Source organism: Phytophthora parasitica, assembly GCF_000247585.1.
Source record: "Phytophthora parasitica INRA-310 unplaced genomic scaffold supercont2.32, whole genome shotgun sequence".
Taxonomy (NCBI): domain Eukaryota; phylum Oomycota; class Peronosporomycetes; order Peronosporales; family Peronosporaceae; genus Phytophthora; species Phytophthora nicotianae.
In genome coordinates, this window is record NW_008649018.1 from 359,351 (window position 1) to 378,369 (window position 19,019).

General features: G+C 51.8%; 5 protein-coding genes across 8 annotated transcripts; 4 read left to right on the forward strand and 1 right to left on the reverse strand.

The window, feature by feature from the left end:
* Positions 1 to 44: 44 nt before the first annotated feature.
* Positions 45 to 14,569, forward strand: PPTG_13364 (hypothetical protein). The gene is made up of 6 exons (XM_008908979.1): positions 45 to 407; positions 476 to 582; positions 653 to 763; positions 824 to 958; positions 1,020 to 5,396; positions 5,466 to 14,569. Exons 1-6 carry the CDS (start codon positions 89 to 91, stop codon positions 14,463 to 14,465), a joined length of 14,049 nt encoding a protein of 4,682 aa, XP_008907227.1. The 5' UTR covers positions 45 to 88; the 3' UTR covers positions 14,466 to 14,569.
* Positions 14,570 to 14,604: 35 nt separating this feature from the next.
* On the forward strand, positions 14,605 to 15,321 carry PPTG_23190 (hypothetical protein; the record flags this gene model as incomplete). Its single annotated transcript, XM_008908980.1, has 4 exons — positions 14,605 to 14,759; positions 14,822 to 14,909; positions 14,969 to 15,214; positions 15,286 to 15,321. The coding sequence occupies 4 exons, from the start codon at positions 14,605 to 14,607 to the stop codon at positions 15,319 to 15,321; spliced, it is 525 nt and encodes a 174-aa protein (XP_008907228.1).
* A 128-nt stretch (positions 15,322 to 15,449) lies between these two features.
* On the forward strand, positions 15,450 to 16,737 carry PPTG_23191 (hypothetical protein; the record flags this gene model as incomplete). Its single annotated transcript, XM_008908981.1, has 6 exons — positions 15,450 to 15,572; positions 15,649 to 15,762; positions 15,832 to 16,089; positions 16,170 to 16,215; positions 16,281 to 16,386; positions 16,458 to 16,737. The coding sequence occupies 6 exons, from the start codon at positions 15,450 to 15,452 to the stop codon at positions 16,735 to 16,737; spliced, it is 927 nt and encodes a 308-aa protein (XP_008907229.1).
* On the reverse strand, positions 15,849 to 18,082 carry PPTG_13366 (hypothetical protein). Of its 4 annotated transcripts, XM_008908985.1 has the most exons (5): positions 17,668 to 18,082; positions 17,542 to 17,607; positions 17,404 to 17,480; positions 17,236 to 17,340; positions 15,849 to 17,199 (listed from the first exon to the last, which is right to left on the reverse strand). In XM_008908985.1, the coding sequence occupies exons 1-5, from the start codon at positions 17,982 to 17,984 to the stop codon at positions 17,102 to 17,104; spliced, it is 663 nt and encodes a 220-aa protein (XP_008907233.1). In that variant the 5' UTR covers positions 17,985 to 18,082; the 3' UTR covers positions 15,849 to 17,101. The 4 variants fall into 4 exon arrangements, with proteins under 4 accessions (XP_008907233.1, XP_008907232.1, XP_008907231.1 ...); XM_008908984.1 differs by having other exon boundaries at positions 15,849 to 17,340; XM_008908983.1 differs by having other exon boundaries at positions 17,236 to 17,480.
* Positions 18,083 to 18,565: 483 nt separating this feature from the next.
* Positions 18,566 to 18,733, forward strand: PPTG_23192 (hypothetical protein; the record flags this gene model as incomplete). The annotated part of the gene is made up of 1 exon (XM_008908986.1): positions 18,566 to 18,733. The coding sequence occupies one exon, from the start codon at positions 18,566 to 18,568 to the stop codon at positions 18,731 to 18,733; it is 168 nt and encodes a 55-aa protein (XP_008907234.1).
* Between the last annotated feature and the right edge of the window lie 286 nt (positions 18,734 to 19,019).

A 19,019-nucleotide genomic window follows, 5' to 3' on the forward strand; every position in this document is an offset into this window, starting at 1 on the left:
ATTTCGTGTGTAAACACAACTGGAGTGCAGCCACTTTAGTAAAGAGCGACGAAGGCGGCAAGGGGAGCGCGGACACTGAGAGCGAACGATGCTGCAGCACGCGGTGGCGCTATTGCTGCAGCGTCTGCTAGGTAAATTCGTGACCTTCGACTCGAGCATGCTCAAGCTGAGTTTATGGCAGGGCGATCTGTCGTTTCAAGACCTGCAGCTGCGGTTATCGTACGGCGATGGCGAGATTGGCCACCTGAGCGTCAAGATCCCGTGGCGCGCGCTGTGGACGCAGCCAGTGCAGATCAAGGCGCAAGGCATCCGCATTTCATTGCACCAGACGCCCAAGCCGCAGCATCGGGCGGAGACAACGGAGATCGAGAACGTAGACACGAGCATCGACGGCAGCAATGGAGATGGTGCGATAGCGGGCTCTTTTAATGTTATATATTCCTGTGCGGAGAGATTGACGGGTTCTTGCTTGCAGATCGGACGTATCTGTCGAGATTGGTGTCGCACATCATTGCCAACGTGCAGATCGAGCTGTCGGATGTCCAAGTGCGATATGACTGCGACCCAAGTTCGCTGGCGCCGGTAATAGTTGCTGCAATGTGATGAGAGGGGCAGAAGATGAGTACTGACTTTGTTATTTTGGTGCTGATAGCAACCGGGGAGCGGCACGCTCGAAATCGGACACGTGAGCTTGATCAACACAAATGCAGAATGGGAACTGGAGTTCACGCCGCAGTCAAGCTCAGCAATGGAGTCGAGAAAGGTTCGTAGAATGAGATTGCATGCAGAAATGGAGTGTTGTTGACTGTGAACTCTTGCGTAGTTGCTGAAAACTAAGGGTGTTGCAGCGTATATTGAGTATCCGTCCAAGCAGACCTCTACAGGTCCAGAGGACGAGCTTACATCTCCCAAGATGCACCGAAAATATTTATTTCACGAATGGCGCAGTACAGTCAAGGTGCGATGACTTTGCTCTTGCTTGTAGTGCCGGTGGTGGTAGCTAATTGTTGATGCTGTAGGCAAGTTTGTATTATCACAGCGTCAACGCAGCGTTCCCAGACGTGGAATTGGATATGGATATTGGCTGTGACCCTGGAAGTATGACAGAAGAATGCGAGATTTGTTCCGCGCACAACGCTAGCGGCAATGAAAGATTCGTGCTGCAAGCCAATCAGCCCAGGGTGCATTTTGGACCTGAGCATATTGACGTGTTGTACGCCATTCTGATTGAAGTGAAGGCGCCTTACGACGAGTACGATCGGTTAGCAGCGTTGACACAGCAGCAAGCATCGCGCCCAGATGGCTTTTTGATGGTGCTCTCGTACGCGAAGCAGTGGCTGCTGACTGACTGCCTGGACGCTGTCGTGGGAGAAACTTTCACCCTGGCAGCCGATAATGATGATAATGACGATGACGACGAGTTTGAGGATGCAATCACCCCGCCGAGCCTATCGGTTCGGGCAGAGCTACGCCATGGTGCTGGGATTTTCTTTTCTGCCAGGGAATCTGTCGTCACTGAAGAAGAAATTGTACGAGGAACGCAATGGGTATGGATTCTAGGGGAAACTGTTGGGGTCGTTAAGCAGTCGTGCGTGGAAGATGAGATCCAGCTCTGTGCTCAGTCCTTACGCATGTACGAAGTTGCTGAGCGCAGCGAGAGCTACAGCATTTTTGACCATGGGAGTCGAGTTAGTGAAAATGGCGACTCACCTGAGTTGGTGGCCCCGATTGTCCGGATATCCTGTCTTGTTCCAGCGTATCAGAGCCGTCTCGTTGGACATCAGCCAGCGTTGGACGTCCAGTTAGGCAACATGATGATGTTCATTAAAGACGAGACGCTGGTCATGTGGATGACTCTCTTTGCTCCCGTGTATTTGTGGTGGAATCAGTGGAATTTATCGCATCCGAGCAAGTTGGTTACGTACGATGAAGCGCAGATTGCGCCGATTGCACATTTGGGGATCAAGATGGAGAAGATCTGCTTCGTATTTGCTCTACATGACCATTTTTGTTTCGGTGTGGAGCTAAAGGATCTGGTGGTTGAAACCTCTGAGCCTGATCGCGAATTCGTGAAAAGTGACTTTCGAACAAGTGTACGATTGTTCTCAGTAGACCAAAGCTTGGCCTTGTTGCAATCGCAGATGGCTTTAAATGACGTACAAGGCTTGCATGAAATATTGGCTGTCAACGACTTCTCGCTGACGAAAACGAGTCATTCTAGAACACAATGGTCAATGGATTATTACTCCTGCAAGCACTGTACTGTGGGGAGGCACGGGGCGATTTCGTACGAGCAACACAACGCTGATCTTGAACAAGAAACTGCTATGTACAACTATGAAGCGCGGCTTTCAGCAATACGAATTGACTGGAAAATGATAGAACTGGAGGCTCTTTGCTGGGTAGTTGGAAAGTGGAGCTTCTTTCTTCCCGACAAGCCCGCTAACGGACCTGATCGGGATCTACATCCGGCAATAGGAAGTACAAGTGTGAATCTGGTGTGCCAGCGAATGGTATCCGTAAGAACGCCCGAAGTTCGGTTATGCGTTTCTGATGATCGGCCAGATAAGTCCTCCACGTTTGTATTGTGCATCAAGGACGTGGAATGGTCGTCACGTGTTTGCACGACAACTGGTAGCCAGAGCGTTAGTGTTTCGTCAATTTCTCTTCAAGAAGGTGAAAATGTTATTGTTCAAGTTGCTGAAAGTCCAGGGTTGCGTGCCCCTGCTCTCAGCGCAACGTATCATATGAGTAGGACCTATTCGAGTGACCCCCACACAACTGCAGCGCCATCGATCTTGCGATTCGACCGTCAGACTACTCGGGGCGTTATCTCAGTTGAACGTCTGTATGGAGAGTTATTCCTTCCAGATGTACAAACCGTTCTGAAGTGGATAGGAGGATGCCACGACAGATATTTGCTGGGTTTTATTCTGTCAACAAGCTTTGGATATGAACTGGACGATTTCCGGCGCAACTTGTCAAAGCTGGGGACTCAAGTATCGTCGACGCTGCTGGAGGATTCATCTTGCTTTGATGACGAGGTTGTAGTAAGTCTGTCGGTAGTGCATGGTTTGCAGATTGACGTCAAGCAACGGGATCAAACACCCGGTGCCTCTCTCGAAGGCGTGGAGTCTATCAAAACGATTGCTCGTGTGGAAGTTTCGAGCATGTCGCTACAAGGCAGTGGGTCGGGTGCTGCTGTGTGTGGCCGGGGATTTGAAGTCAAGGGCAGCGTGAGGAATTTGCAGTTGACTGATTTGACTTCTCCAAGTGGATCGCAATCTGATGTGGCGTTGCCGAATCGACAAGCCATTGGTTCGCCTTCAGATATGCTAGACGGAGTCGCTGATGTGGGGTCATTTGGTGTGAAAAATGTCGTTGACTTTGTGATTAACTCTTCTGGGGATACTGATGGCGGTATTTTAGTTCGCGTGCGCTTGGACTCCGTGTGTATTGTGTATCTGCACAGGGTATTCAAACAGTTCCACCACTACCTGTTTGACCACATTCTAGAAGCTCTCGTCAACCCGCTGGAGGAATATCCGAGCTGTGAAAAGGCCGAGTTTGTATTTAAGAGTTATGTGGTGACTACGGCTGCGCTCCCTGTATCAGTCAAAGAGCTCCTCCGCATGTATTACAGTGCAGTGGTAACCGAAGTGAACGAGCGTGCTGGTGCCATGGGAATAGCGAAAGGAGAGATGGGAAATGTACGCTTTGAAGTTGTCGGAAATGACTTGGCGTTTGCGTTGCCCCGCAGCTCATTCTCTCGGGATAGCATCATTCTTCGATCAACCAATGCCCGCTTCTGGAGCAGTGGAATTGATCCTTCAACTTCTGATTTCCTGCAGAACGGTACCTTTGTCGACGAGTCACGGCTGTCGTATGGCTCAGCTCTTGCCGGTGCATCTGCAGCGAAGGCTCAGCTTTCAAGGCGAACGGAGTTAAGAAATCTGCGAAGACAAATCAAAAACCAGCGCTCGCGAATCTTGAGCAACCGGAGTCAGCTGTTTATTGATCTTCGTAGTGCCACACAGCAAGCACAAAACTATCTGCATGAAGGTTTTCAGGCTCTCCCGGCTGCAGAAGATGCGGTGAAGATCATCCATAGTAAGATTCTGCACTTGGATCAGCAGTTGGAGCAGCTGACGCAGTATCTTCTCAAAGTGGATGGGGCACTGGATGAAGCTAAAGCTGAAGGAGAAGCACTGAATAGCGGTGGACGCGATAGTCTGCAGTTTTTGGCAAGCACCCCGACAAATGGTTCGCGAAGGCGGTCAGACTCGATGGAGCAGATTCGTCAGGACGTTGCGGGTATGTCGCAGCATCTCATGACGCCTTTGTTCGTGGCGGAGGACGCTGAATTCCATGATGCACGAGTCGCATCGAACGCCAACATGGTGTCAAGGGGCAATGGCGATGCAGATATGTCAACGTATTCAGTGGGGCTTTTCGAGTTTGAACTGGTTGATCTAAGTGGCACCACGCGTGATTCTGCGTCGCCGCTCTTCCATCACTCGCTACTTACTGGACGCATTGATTCGGAACCGGAGAGTTTGTCTGAAGCGGCTCTGAGCTCGTACTTTGGGGTTAGTCTATCAATGAATGAACTCAGCATCGGAACGGGTCCAGAGCAGTACACAACTCTCCTCGGTATGATCTATGAAAACTTTCGGGAAGTATCACGTGTCGTCACGGAAGATACGTATCCATTGTGCGCCACGTGTGGAGGACTCCACCATGCCAGCGAAAACTGCAGAGCAATATGGATGAAGATCCCAGTGAAGGTTGCTGACGCTGCGCTTCGCATCTCGAATAAAGACCATCCCGTTGCCGACATGTTCTGGGAACAGCTTGAGTTGGTATTTACATTGCGGACGGATGATTCGCTGGAGTTCAGTGCGTCGGCATTAAGTTTTACGACGGCAGATATCCGACCTACTCGTTGTCAGCCGGCCTCTGAAATTGTTCGTCCGCTTCCTGGAGACGGTCTGCAAATAGAGTACAATCAAAAGATGAACTGGACGGACACCATCTACGATTTGAAGGTGCGGAACACCAACTTTCTGGGGGTGTATCCAGCTTTCCACGACATCGTAGCATTCTTTGCAGAGCCAATTCTCGCAGTGGGAGAGTTCCTGGATTTCGATGTTGGGTATATGTGCCCTCCTCCTCCAGATTGGCAGAAAATTGACTTCTTCTTTACTTCATCCGGATGTCTGTTCTCTCTATTGGAAGATTTTGGAACGGCCGACGCACGCGCGCTGGTGATGCTGACGGATGTTGTGGCTGCATACTCAACCCACCAGAAGCGCAAGGGTGCGACGGATATGACCAAGTGTCACTTGGAGTTTGATCAGCATGGCGTTTATTTCTCGCAGCTTCCCGATCTCCAGGTAATTATTTAGTGCCACTGCGATATATTACGGCAAAACTAACACTGACTTTGTGTATGTTTTGTGTAGATTGACGCATCTTTTCCTTTGTCAAACTCGTTTCTTTTGGTGTTTGACCACTTTGTGGAAGGCTCGATCTCACTCTCGCGACGTAACTCGTTCGTGTTGGCCCCTGTGGAGACTCGATTTTCTGTCCAAGACGCCAATTTATTTATTAACATCGCAAACAATTATCTGCGGTGGGTTCCGTCATCATCTCGATCGAATTCCACGAAGGTCTCACCCAATGGAGCGAGGAACGGGTCAAACAATGCACCAAAGTCTCATTCTGGAACACCGACCTATACTGCTGACAAGCTTCTGGGTGATGTGGGTGAACTGCGCTTGGTGCTCGTGAACAACAGCTTAGGCATTCCTATTGCTGATTTCCACATGCGGGAGATTGTGTGCGAGTACATCAAAGACGAAGACTACTCGACGACTATGGGCGCCACGCTGCTTTTCAACTACTTCAACAACAGTATCTACCGATGGGAGCCGCTGGTGGAGCCTTTTGTGGTCCAGATGCGTATTCATCGTGCTCTGGAAGAGAACAGTCTTGTGGAAGTGTTTGCGAATCTACCGAACACTGTCAACTTCAACATGACTCCCGCTATGGCTCCTTTGCTGTCATCGGAGGCACTGAGGCAAGCTGATTTTGTCACTTCTGGATCAAAGTCGACGGCGCCGTTCTGGGTTGAAAACAAGACAGGTCTAGATCTCAAGTTTAGCTTCCGTCGCGGCTCGGGGACTGTCATTCAGCAGATTGTATCTGACAACGGGAAGGTGTCAGTTGATTGTCGCGAGCAAGGAGACATGCTGACCTTCGATAGCGCCTCAGCGGATAGGTTCTTGCGGGAAACTGATCGCCAAGCGTTGACGGTCAATCACACGCTTTCTGTGTGGTTGAACGGTAATAAGTGGGTGAGTACAAATCCCGTCGTTGTGGATATGGTCGGCCACGTAGCTGTACCTCTTCGAGAATCGCTAGCGCAGGCGACTGATGCAGATGCAGATGCGAACGACTTTGAAAATGGTGGTGAAGAGGACATCAGTCCGCCGACTCTGGTGGCGGAGATCAGCATTCAAGCCGATGGCAGCAAGCTAATCAGTCTCCACTCGCAAGTGGTGCTGCAAAACCGAACGTCTGTTCCCTTGATGGTGTGGGCGTTTTCTCCTCGTGAAGGTGGCTGCATCCAAGAGTGGATTATTGACCGTGAGCAGATTTGTCATATTCCACTTCAACTTGTCCACCCTCAAAGCAAAATCAGTATTCGACCTTCGCCGTATGTGCAGTATGCGCCGCTGACAACCAGCTTAGAAGAACTCGGCGACGAAGGACGGACGGCAAAGTCGGTCAACACGAAGCGCTTTGTGCGCGCTGGCAACTGCATCTGCAATTTTGAGACTTTTGCCACGATGGAGGAGTTGCAAAGTGCTGCAAAGTCGCTGGAAATGGTGTCGTCATCTTCAATGTCATCAGCAATCCCGCTGTCCGGTTACGTTGTTCGAGACTTGCCTACTTGGAAATGCACGTATGAAGTGGAAGCATATTACCTGATGCGTGCCACTTTCTCGAGTACAGAGGAGCCTCCACCAGCACAGGAATCTGCGGTCGATCTGGAAAAAGTTGAGGAGGAAGAGGGTGAGAAGGTGGAAGATGACTTTCTTCACGTGTTTGGGGAACCAGCTCAACGTCAACGTATGAACCCTTTGCGAGACGTGAATTACGAGCTGGATGAGGCACGAGCGGCTGGGCAGCGGCGAGGGTTGTACGAAGCGACCAATTCTAGTCTGTATTATCTATCTGTGTCGCCGTTCCTTACGCTTCACAATCGCTTGGCGACAGCGATGGCGTATCGTTTGCTCAATGGTTCTCTTCAGCTGATCGCTGAAGGTATATTGGCAGTGGGAAACGTGCTGCCCTTGTTCCAAGTTGATACGTCAGAGCTGTTGTACATATCGTTCCGGTTGGAGAACTACAGTTGGAGTGCCCCGAAGCTGATTATCAACCCGAAGATGTCCGTGTACTCGGTGCCTTACAAGGAGACGATTGAACCAGTACAGCTGTTAGGCCGTGCTTTTGACCGCGATATTACTGGAGAGCAGGGCAGTGTGCCCAACCTGCAGCTGCAGGTGAAGCTGTCCGGGCGAGACGTTATCGTGTTCTGTTCAATTTGGATCGTCAACCACACTGACCTCGACCTTGAGTATTGCAACTCGACAAGCTCGTCATCCAAGCGACTGGAGAGTGTAGTCAAGTATGTGCATCGACGTGCAGGCTCGTCAGAAGAGTACAGTGAGGATTTCTCTACCCGCTCGATGTCGTTCCATGGAGAAGGAGGTAGAGAAACCCAGCTGACTCGCTTGCACAAGGTGAAGCCCTCCGCCAACCCTGTTGCTGTCATTGTTGTTATTCGGGAAGCAAGGGATCTGTACAACGCGCAGTTTTTCGGAGCACAGAGTCCGTATGTACGAGCGTCTTTGTATGTGCTTAAGAACCCCAAAGACAGGTACCTGGAGAAACCGGAGATGGTTGCGATTTGTTCTACCACCACGAAGCCAAGCCCGTCTGGTGGATTATCTCCTCAATGGGATGCTCGCCTGCAGAATACCTTGCTGCTGCGCTTCCCGCCTGAAGTAATGACATTGGACTTGGCTAGAATTATCATTGAGGTGCGCAACGTTCGCTACGGATTGGATACTTGTCTAGGAGTCACTGCAGTGAAAGTGGACAGCATTTTGAAAGATCGCAAGCGGGCTGCAGCTTTCAATTGGTACAAGTTGCTCAAGCGCAAGTCGTCTCGTGAACGGAAGGCATCCAAGAACAACCTTGCCAGTATACACCGAGGAGATATTAGCATATCCTTTTCGGTTGGTATGTCCCAAGAGTTGCCTTCGGACATGGATGCAGAAGATACGGTAGAAGAAGTGACTGAAGAGCACGATTCACCAGCTATTCATGACGAGGAGATGACGGTGTCGTATCTGGCGAGGCAAGAGAGTGAAGACTTTGAGCTGGATGATGTGGAAGCTGCTGCGACAATGGATGGACAGCAAACACCAGGACCGCTGCCATCCACAAGTGCAGCTAGGTCGCTGCAGCGACTCCAAACGCCGTCTAGTCACGACATGGGATTAATAGGCGCACCAACTACCATGCGTGCGCGTCAAGCGTACACGTTTACAGGCGAAAGCGATTCACAGGAGCTGCTATCCTACGATCCAACGTCGACCAGAGCAATGGGCGCATTGATTGCGAATGGGTCGCCGATGAAGCCGGCTCATACTGGAAAGCCTCATGGGCTCCAGGTGTATCTTCCTCACAACCGCTTCGCTTGTGTCGTCGTTGAAGTCTATTCAAACTCTTTAATGTCCGATATCTTCGATCTCGTCTGCATGAAGTGTGGCTTCGTGGGTGTTCTGGACATTGAAGACTTTGACTTCTACGAGTTGGCGCTGCCTCGATTCGTATCGCTTCGAAGTGCTGGCCGACCAGAGGGCGAGCGTTGGTATGGACAGCCTATTCCGATGACATCAAAGATCGAGAACAAGGGCCGCCGCCATGGCCTTCACTTGTGTCACAGGACAACGATGACAACGATTCGTTTGTACGACGAAGCGAGTACGGCGAGTACTCATCATGTCACCCCGCGGTCGTTAGTGTCAAGCTCCAAGCGCTCAAACCCTGCTCAAATTCGCCCGATGCCTTGGGGAGACGTGTTGCCGTACAGTTCGGGTGGGAAGCATTGGGATGTGCTGCGGATCAAGTCGCGTTCTTCGCCATGGTCTGAGGTTATTCGTCTCAACCGGAATGCCATGGGGAACTCGGGTGTTGCTCAAGTTATCAGTCTCACCAATGAGGTTTATGACCAGGAGCAAGAGAGTGAACTTCGTAAAGGCACTCAAGAAGTAGCTCTGTGGAGCTGTTATGGTAGCGGGCGATTTTCGGAGACTATCATGGCCACGGTTGTTCCTCGCTACATCTTGATCAACAAAACTGAAGAGACCATCAAGTATCGACAGTTTGATGCGCCTCAAACCTTCCGACTGGCTGCCAACGAACTCGTGCCATTCCATTGGCCAAGTGCGTCACGAGAGAAACTTCTGGAAGTTAGTTTACTGCACAAGTACAGCTGGAGTGGCAGCTTCCGAATCAACTCGCTGGGGACCACGTATTTGAAGCTGCGCGACCGGAACGACCTGTCTCGCATCTACATTTTGCAGTGCCAGATCGAGTTGGTGGGCGGATCTGTGGCGTTGATCTTCCGAGAGGAGTCGAAGCGTTTCCCTCCGTACAGAATCGACAACATGACATCGTTTCGGATACGCTACAAGCAGACAAATTGGGGTGAAGACAAGGACTTTGACGAGTTGCTACCGCGCTCATCGTGTCCTTATTCATGGGATTATCTGAACGGCTCGGAAGGCAAGTCGTCGTCCTCGTCGAACCAAGACCCTGCTTTCCCTGGTAGTTCAAGCTCTTCGTCTCGCTCACTTCAAGTACGGTTCATGCGAGTGACATCCTCGACGTCCAAGACTGGCGGGGACTCGGACAAGGATGCAGTGGAGATTCGAGAGTACAATTTGGATGAAATGGCGACGCACAAGCGCATTCAGCTGCATCGCTCCCTGCCGTCTGAATTATTCCTGAAGCCGGAGCAAAAGGGATACCTGCTGAAGAAAGACAGCATGCTCAAGTGGAACCGGAAGTACTTCCGGTTGTACGAGCACATGTTGTACTATTTCGCCAACGAAACGGACCAGGAGCTCCTCGGAGTTGTCGATCTACGCACAGGTTCCGACGTGCCGGGTGTTGGTGGAGTCGCGATTTTTGAGAAGGCTGCAGAAGCTCCATCAAAGAGCGGGTTTATTTCTTTGAATGGGCTGGTTTCTTCGATCTCGGGCAGTCTCTTCGGTGGCGGTTCGAGACAGAAAAACGGAGGTGACGATGACGATGATGACGATGGAGACGACAGGTCGAGAGAGCTTGTACGACTTGCAGTTTCGTTAACCACGTCCAGTGTGTTGTGTGAAGAGTCTGAGAAGTTCGTGAACGCACATATTGAAAGTGGGACGTTTGCAAAGAGCGGCGTTACGCGGAAGGGCTTTTACGTGAATGGACAAGATCTAGTCGACTTCTTGGTGACAGAAATGAGTACACAGACGAAGGCGCAGGCGTTCACGACAGCGCAGGAGATGATGGAACTTGGTGTACTAAAGCCAATTCAGATATCGTCCGACGTGGGTGCTCACAAACAAGCGCCGTTGAGAAGTTTCCAGTGCTCAAAAATCGTGTGGTACAGTGTTGACTCGATCAATCTAGCAGAGGACTCTGACTTGGACTCCGAAGACAGTTCCAGCATAACCACACCGCGAGATAGCGATCTATCTGCCAGCAAGCCTGGTGCAATGCCACCCGTCATTGGGTCGAACCAATTCTCGATCATTACGCCGACGAAATGCTACGATTTGAAGGCCAAGAACCCGAAGATTGCTAAAATTTGGGTGAGACGACTACGGCTGGCTACACAAGGCGGCCAGGCTGGCGATATCGAGGATATGCCAGAGGAGACACCGATGGCAGGAGCCCCCAAGACGGCACGCTCGCAGAGAGACCTTATTCCACAGGTTCAAAATGCGAAGACTTATGTTCATGTTCGCATCCGTGCAGATGGACCGACTAAGGTGTTGGAGCTGTTTGAAGGTGGTGAAGAAGACTTTGACGAAAGAGAGAACAAGTATGAGCTATCCAGCACAGCGTCGGCGTCTTCTGACTCACCTACAGCGAGTGAAACCTCCGCTAGCGCGTTGGAATCTCTGACTTCTGGAATGGCATTGCATCTACGCGTGGATGGAGTCGGCATCTCGTGTGTGAACGAACTTCCAATGGAGCTGGTGTACGTATACTTGGGTGGTATTAGTCTCCATTACTCTCGTGTGAATTCCAACATGCGAATGAACATTACGCTGGACGATCTGCAGATTGACAACCAGAGTGAAGAAGCGACATTCACGAAGTTGCTGTGCCCGCGAATGGAAAATGCAACTGCAGTCAACCCAACCCGGAAAAGAACTATCGGTGACATTGACGAAGATCTCGCTGAAATGGTTAGCCAAGGCAGAGGAACTGGCGATGACAATGGCGACGATGACTTGCCGGAAAACACGGGCTTGATCTCGAACCAGAATATCTTCAGTTGCGCTGACTGCAAGTATCGCCAGGCGAATGTAGCGGCGATGCACTTCTGCTGCACGTGGTCCAACGAACAGGGCAATACGGATTATTTCAAGCACTGCTCGTTCTGGTTGTATCCAGTCATCACGCAGCTGGATGAAGAGCTCTTGGTGTCAGCTCGAGCATTTATGGCGGCGATGTCACAGTCGTGGGGGCACAACCGATCGCAGAATCGTGGTGGTGAGATTCGGATGAAGAGCATTCCGATTGAGATGATGATGGAGTCTCTGGCAGAGTACAGGGAAAACACTCACAGTGACGAACTGAACCCGCTCACGAGTCTGAAGTCGTACACCACGACATCATCCTCGGAGACTCGAAAAGTGTACTTTGCTCTACTGCACATCCACCCGATGGACTTTGATATCACGTTCCGCAGCGATGTCTTCCAGACGAGCACAACGATCAGTCTTCATGAAGCGGCCAGCTTTAAAAAGGCGAGCAGCCATGCTGATGAAATGAAGCGCTCCAGCTCGGCACCATCCTCGTTCGGTGACAGTAGCGGAGAAGACTCGTCTTCCGTGACCTGGGCCATCCCAAGTTTGACGATGCACGTGCCAGATCTTGATAACGCTCCCGTGCGCTTGAACGCCTTGATGATCGAACACGCCTTCGGTACGAGCGGTGATCTGACTCGTCGAGTATCCAAGTACTACACGCGCCAGCTCTGGAAACAGCTACACAAGATTCTGGGATCGTTTGATTTCCTTGGAAACCCAGTCGGATTCCTGGATCACATCGGAACGGGAGTGCGTGACTTCGTGTATGAACCTCTGGAAGGGTTGAAGATTGGTGGTAAGGGCTTCAGCAAGGGTCTGGCTAAGGGCACAGCGAGTTTGATGTCCAACACGGTGGACGGCACGTTTGACGCGGCTAGTAAGATCTCAGGCACGTTCGGACAAGGATTCGCGAACTTGAGTTTGGACGATCACTACCAGCAGAACCGCGCCCGTGCTCGCCGTCGTCATGTCCGCGGACTGCGCGAAGGACTAGTACAAGGCTCGCGCGAACTAAGTCTTGGTGTCTACGAAGGTGTTGCTGGACTCGTGTTGAATCCCATGCGAGGAGCCCAAGAAAGTGGCGCTGTGGGGTTCGTAAAAGGCACGATCACTGGAATCATCGGCCTCCCTGTCAAGCCTGTAGCTGGTATCTTTGACTTTGCATCCCGAGCTACACAAGGTGTGCGGAACCGGTCCTTACAGAACGGACAGAACATGCAGCGAGTACGACGACCGCGTGTGTTTGGACGCTACAATGAGCTGAAATGCTACAAGGAAGCTGATACGATTGCGTACGAACTGCTCAAAAGAGTCGGAGGTGAGCGGCTTTCAGGCGAGAAAATCATCTTCTACAACGAAATCATGCAGTCGGTGAGTGCGGCGGATCTTACGCGTGAAGCGCGAGACCGACGACAGAGCGGTAGCAATGGAAACGGAAAGTCGAAGAGCAATGACTCAACTCGTGAGCGCACGAACTCGCTGCGTCGAGCATTGCAGGAAGACGATGAACGTCGCCGCGCTGCTGGTGAGAATCCAAATGCAGGTACAGGGGAAAGTAGTGGACGCAAGTTACGCTATGAGGTAGTGTTCTATCACAAGAAGCTGGGGATGGATCTGGAGACGGACTTCTACTGCGAGAACGTGACGATCAAGGCGATGGATGAAACTTCACGATCCAAAGTCAAAGTGCGTGGACAAATCGCTCCTGGACAACAAGTATTGCAGGAAGGAGACTGCCTCATCGGAGTTGGCGGCGTGGACGTGCGTGGTATCGGTTTCCACGAGACACTGGCGCTACTGCGCGGCACAGCACGACCCATCACGGTTCAATTCGAGAGCGCAGAGGAGCTGATGCAGGAAACTCCTACGCCAAAGCCGGATCATTCTGATAGTGGAGAAATCGAGTTTGGAGCGACAAGTAGAGCGCGTCTACGTCGCTTGTCTGTGGCTGGTACTGGATCTGGAAACGACGCAGTGGACGAGTCGATCAAGAAGCTGAAGGTTCAGTTGTCACACTGGCTGATCGTCACGGAGCAGCGTGTGCTCTACATCAACGTCGGGTCATACACTAAGCCCGTGGTAGAGTGGATGACACCGCTGCGCTACATCTACCGCGTCGAGTGGCAGAAGAACGCAGCTCGGATATGTCTCCACCTCAGCGTCGGTGTGGACAGCCTGCCGATGGGTCCGCGTTTGCGACCGTCTCTCAAGGCTATCGACGGTCACGAACGGGACATGAACGTCTTCTTGGACGTCATGTGGCACAGCTTTGGCTCGGCTACTGCTGAAGAGCAGGAGCTCTGGCCTTCAGACACGAGTCTTAACGGCTATCTGCTGAAGAAAGGAGGATTCTCGACGGTGCGTCGCTGGTTCGTGCTGAGTCGCAATTGTCTCTACTACTTTTCCAGTCGCAAGCAGCTTCGCGGTATCATTCCGCTGGGCCACGTACGACTCGAGACGGACGCGGGTGACGCGCGCTGTCTGCGTATTACGAACGCTACTCGCTCACAACCACTGGTTACACTGCAATTGGACAGCGGGCAAGTCGTGGAGCGTGTGCAGAGTGAAGTGGTGCTGGTGGCCGCCTCGACTCAAGAACTAGAGATGTGGCAGTCGTCGTTAGCACATGCAGCCGGCAAGGGCATGCGGCACTCTCGCGGCACACGCTTCTTCGTGCCAACCGCTGCGTCACGCCTTGAGATCGGCACACAAGAAACCCCGGACTTTGTCGTGAAGCCGCTGGCTGAAGCTCTCAAGAAGACTGTCGAGGTGTTCAACACCAAGTTGCCGTAGACTTCGACTGGCGAGTTGAAGTGTATGTTATACGTGACACATGGCTACACAATTATTAGATCAATTTTGACTATGAATTACGTAATCCCGTGGTTTTACTCTCATTTCGTGATTGAGTGTGTCAATCGCAACGATTGATATGTTCGAGGAGCTCCCCACTACGCGCATCTTCTGGGTGAGCGTCGTAGCCTTCCGCCTCTGGAATGCGCTGTTTGTACGCACGTCATTCAACCCGGACGAGTACTGGCAGAGCACTGAGGTGGCACACCGCCTGGTCTTCGGCTACGGATACCTGTGCGTCTCTGTTAAGTTATGATACACTAGGCAGTTCATTGACCTTTTAGTGACTATTGCAGTACGTGGGAGTGGCAGGACGACGCACAACTGCGAGGATTCGCTCACCCGGCGCTGTTTGCAGGGCTCTACAAGCTCCTGGAGCTGCTGGTACGTTATTGAACGAGTTGGGCTGAAAGACACTTGATGCTAATGACGCTATGCTGCAGAATTTGGACTCGCGGTGGGCGGTGGCGTACGGGCCACGACTACTACAGGGCCTTCTATCGGCAGCCAATGATTTTTTCCTATACAAATTGGCACGGAATTATTTTGACGCCAAGACGGCCAAGTGGGCGTTGCTGTGTCAGTTCTTCTCGTGGTTCACCTTCTACGTGATGGTGCGGCCGTTCTCAAACTGCGTTGAAACGCTGTGCACGACAGCGGCACTGGCTTATTGGCCCTGGAAGTTTCTGGTACGCTGCTAGAATGGTGTCTAGGTATTTACTTTTTGGCTGAAGTTAGTGGTGTATTGTACGATAGGAAGGAGCAGACAAGAAGAACGACGATGCCGCCCCCGTGAAGCATAGCAATCGCACGTTGGCGCTTGTACTTGCAGCGCTGGGTGTGCTTTTTCGACCAACGAATGCAGTTATTTGGCTGTACCCTGGCATAGTGCATTTCTTGCAGACATGTGACCACGCTTTTCTCATGTTCGGTCTTGTGGTGCCGATCGCGATTGTCACGACGCTAGCTATGTTGTGTATCGACCGTCTTGGATACGGCGAGTGGACTTTCGTGCCGTTCAACTTTTTCAAGTTCAACGTTCTAGAGGTGCGTGCTGAAGATGTGCTATGGAGATTTTTCATTTAGATAACGTGTGCCTTATGAACCTTTTCACTCTTTTCAGGGTAAAGACAAGTTGTACGGCGAGCACCCATGGAGTTGGTATTTCTCGCAGGGCTATCCGGCCATTGTGGGCACCACGCTACCAATTGCTATCGCTGGATATCTCACTGTGCCGGTTAGTACCGCTCGATGCAGTTTTGTTGTCCTAGTTTTCTTTTTATAACACTTTTCTGGGTTTATTCAGCCTTCGAAGAAAGACTTGGGCCGTGTGATTTTGTGGGCGCTCTTCGTGTACAGCAATGCTGCTCACAAAGAGTTTCGCTTCGTTCTACCTCTTCTCCCACCGGCTATTGTGTATTCTGGGTACTGCCTGCGCAATCTCGAGCGCAAGCTGTACGTACAATTTCGCGACAGAACACAGTGGAACTTGCTTCGACTCGCAGTATTTTCAGTCATCTTGCCGAATGTGCTCACTGCCTACTACCTGTCACGAAGCCATCAGGTACGTTGGATTGCTACTTGATGGCAGGTTTGTATCACCAAAACGGACTCACACCTCGACTTGTTATCATGACATTTTAGCGTGCCCCCGTTGAGGTAATGGACTATCTGGCCGATCGTATCCAAGGTACATTCACTTCATGCTTGTATTTCTAAAGAGCCCCAAGCTCTACCAACGCCTGTCGTTTGTAGAAAACCCGGAGGCTTCGATCCACTTTTGGACTCCTTGCCACGCTACGCCGTACTACAGTTATCTGCATCAAAACGTATCGATGTGGTTCCCAGACTGCTCACCAGCGTAAGATTCTGCTTCATTCATGTGAAAAACTCTAACTCTAACCATCCGCTGTTAACTTTGTCTGGATACAGCAACCGTGAGCGAACCGACGGCTGCGAGTCGCACCAACTTGAGCGTGATCCTCGGCGTTTCCTCACGAACCTCTACCATTTGGATGGTGTTGTTAGGGACTCTATATCCATGGAACTCCCGACCTACGTCGTGACGTACTCCACCATTGCTGCCAAGATCAGACCGCTGCTAGCTAACACGCACTTTGTCGAGGCAGCCTCGTTCTTCCACAGCGACGTTAGTGGCGATGCGGATTCGTCCGAGGTCGTGTCGAAGATGCTGGTGTACAAGCGCGAGTAGTGCAGGAAATAATGGCCCGCAATAGAACAGTTACCGTTGCAACGAAGGCTTGATGCTAAGCGGTTTTGGCACGTTGGTGTCGTATAAGCCGTGGTCGAAGCTAGTGAATGAGGACAGTGATCGGTTCCGACGATCCGCAGTTGTTGAGTTGTTGCTCTGAAGTTGCGTAGGTCGATGTGGTGCGTCCGACGGATAAGTGGACGAGCTGCGATTTATTTAGTTGGATTAAACACAAGCTGGGTTGGCATGGCACGCAGGGAGAATGGGCTGGTTGGGGGTCGATTGAGGTGTCGTCTGATCCGGAAAGAAGACGCCAATCCAAAAGCCAGTTGTACCAAGGTGCAGAGGTGCCCGGTGCCCCAAACTAGCGGCGTCGTCGGTCGTCGTACGAATCGCGGTCGTAGCCCCCGCGGCCACGATCACGGTCATCGTAGCGGCCGCGTCCTCGATCGTCGTAGCGGCCTCGGTCTCTGTCGTCGTAGCGACGCGAGTATCCGCCTCGGTCTCGACTACGACTCCGCCGTCCTCGGTCCCGACTGCGATCTCTGCTGAAGCGGTCACGACCGCCGCCGTATTTTGCGCTAGCGAGTCTCGGTCCAAGGTCTGTCCGGCAGCAAATGTCAGCACAATTCAAGCATAAACCTCCACGTCTCGCTTCACACTCACATTGTCCGGGGGTCTTCTCGTGTCCACGCTTCCGTTTGGCGTGTTCCACTCTAATCTTCCGCCCCTGGACCTCTTGGCTACATTCAGACCGCCACCATTAGTCATATTACAGACTCAAGCTTACAGCAGCCCACATACTTGTTCAGCTCCTTGACTGCATCCTCAGCGTCACGAACGTCCTCGAACGTCACGAAGCCAAAGCCCCTGCCAGTCAACAGTAACATTAGCACGCTCCTCTGTGTCAAACCTCGTCGCTAAGCTCACCTCGACTCTTTCGTGACGGGGTCCACGATCACCTCACACTTGTCAACCCGACCGAACTTGGAGAATATTTCCTGCAGATCTTGCTCTCCTACGCGCGTGGCCAGGTTGGCCACGTACAGATTGTTGCCTGGGTTAGCAACGTCCGCAGGGGCAGCGGGCGCCTTGGGGGCGGGCGAGCGGCTGCGACTGCGGCGCGACGTCTCCCGGTCCTCATTGTCCGACACGCGCGGGCTCTTCTTGTCCTCATTGTCGTCGGCTCTGGGAGATGGCGAGCGACTGCGACTGCGGCGCGGAGACGGCGAGCCTCGGTCCGACATGGCTGACGTTGCTGTGGCCTGGAATCTTTGGTAATACCACGAAGGGGCAGCGTTTCGAGCGGGTCCAAGCGGCAATACTGAAGCCGAGTGAAACACCCCGCATCCGGATATCTGCAGAAAACGGACGTTTTACATTTTTCGTTGGATTGAAGCGTGTGGTAAACACGATCTGGTGTGGCACACGTGGTTTTAGACGAACCAATTTGATGTGTACACACGAATGTCACTCTTTGAAAAAACTGCCCGTGGAGTGACTTTCGATCAAGATAGCAAGTTTTTACCCCCCCCCCCCCCCCCCTCTCAAACGTTGTGTACTTTGAAGTATAACTGCACGTGTAGCACACAATAGATTTGTTTAACATGTTGTATTATACAACATGTTAAAGACCGCGAATGCACGCGGTTAGGTTAGAAACGCGCACAGAAAGCTCTGTAATTTGCACAACAAGGGCACGAATTGATTTGCAGATTTGCGACCAGACTGCAGATATTCAAGAACGAGTGAAATCCACACAAAACTGTTGAGTCGGCACCGCAAACGTGGAAAACCTCACGAAGATATGTCTCGGCACCTGTAGACCATGATCAACACACAAGAACGTGGATTTCCACACGAAGATGCTTCTCAGCACACTATAGTCCAGTACCACCACACGATGCATGAAAAGCACACGTTTCGTGCATATAAGGCACGGCCGCGCGCGTGGAAGGAGCGGAGCGGCCACGTCCATGACGCGTGGGCGGCTTGACTTATAGCCAATCAGTTCGTGCACAGCCATTTTGACTTATAGCCAATGAGGCTGAGCCCGATGCCAGTCAGTTAGACAACCCCATTTCCCGAGAAACCAAGCGAGGAGTGATGCCACGGAAGCTGCCCTGGCGAGTGGTGGGCAGCGACCTCAGCACCGATGAAGCTGACGATCTGCTGAGTAACATGAAGCGACATAGCACAGGGAAGAACAACGCGATGCCGTGTACGGCTTGTGGCGCCGGCTCGCACCACGGCATGAGGTACAAGTTGCTGAAGTGCGAGTC

What these genes read in the sequence shown, in the direction of transcription:
- PPTG_13364 (XM_008908979.1), top strand. Translation starts at nt 89, where the DNA reads ATGCTGCAGCACGCGGTGGCGCTATTGCTGCAGCGTCTGCTAGGTAAA. An exon ending in CGACGGCAGCAATGGAGATG is followed by an intron (nt 408 to 475) that starts GTGCGATAGCGG and finishes TCTTGCTTGCAG; the next exon opens with ATCGGACGTATCTGTCGAGA. An exon ending in CAGCAATGGAGTCGAGAAAG is followed by an intron (nt 764 to 823) that starts GTTCGTAGAATG and finishes ACTCTTGCGTAG; the next exon opens with TTGCTGAAAACTAAGGGTGT.
- PPTG_13366 (XM_008908982.1), bottom strand. Translation starts at nt 17,984, where the DNA reads ATGTCGGACCGAGGCTCGCCGTCTCCGCGCCGCAGTCGCAGTCGCTCG. An exon ending in CCCGTCACGAAAGAGTCGAG is followed by an intron (nt 17,608 to 17,667) that starts GTGAGCTTAGCG and finishes GTTGACTGGCAG; the next exon opens with GGGCTTTGGCTTCGTGACGT. An exon ending in GCAGTCAAGGAGCTGAACAA is followed by an intron (nt 17,481 to 17,541) that starts GTATGTGGGCTG and finishes GTCTGAATGTAG; the next exon opens with CCAAGAGGTCCAGGGGCGGA.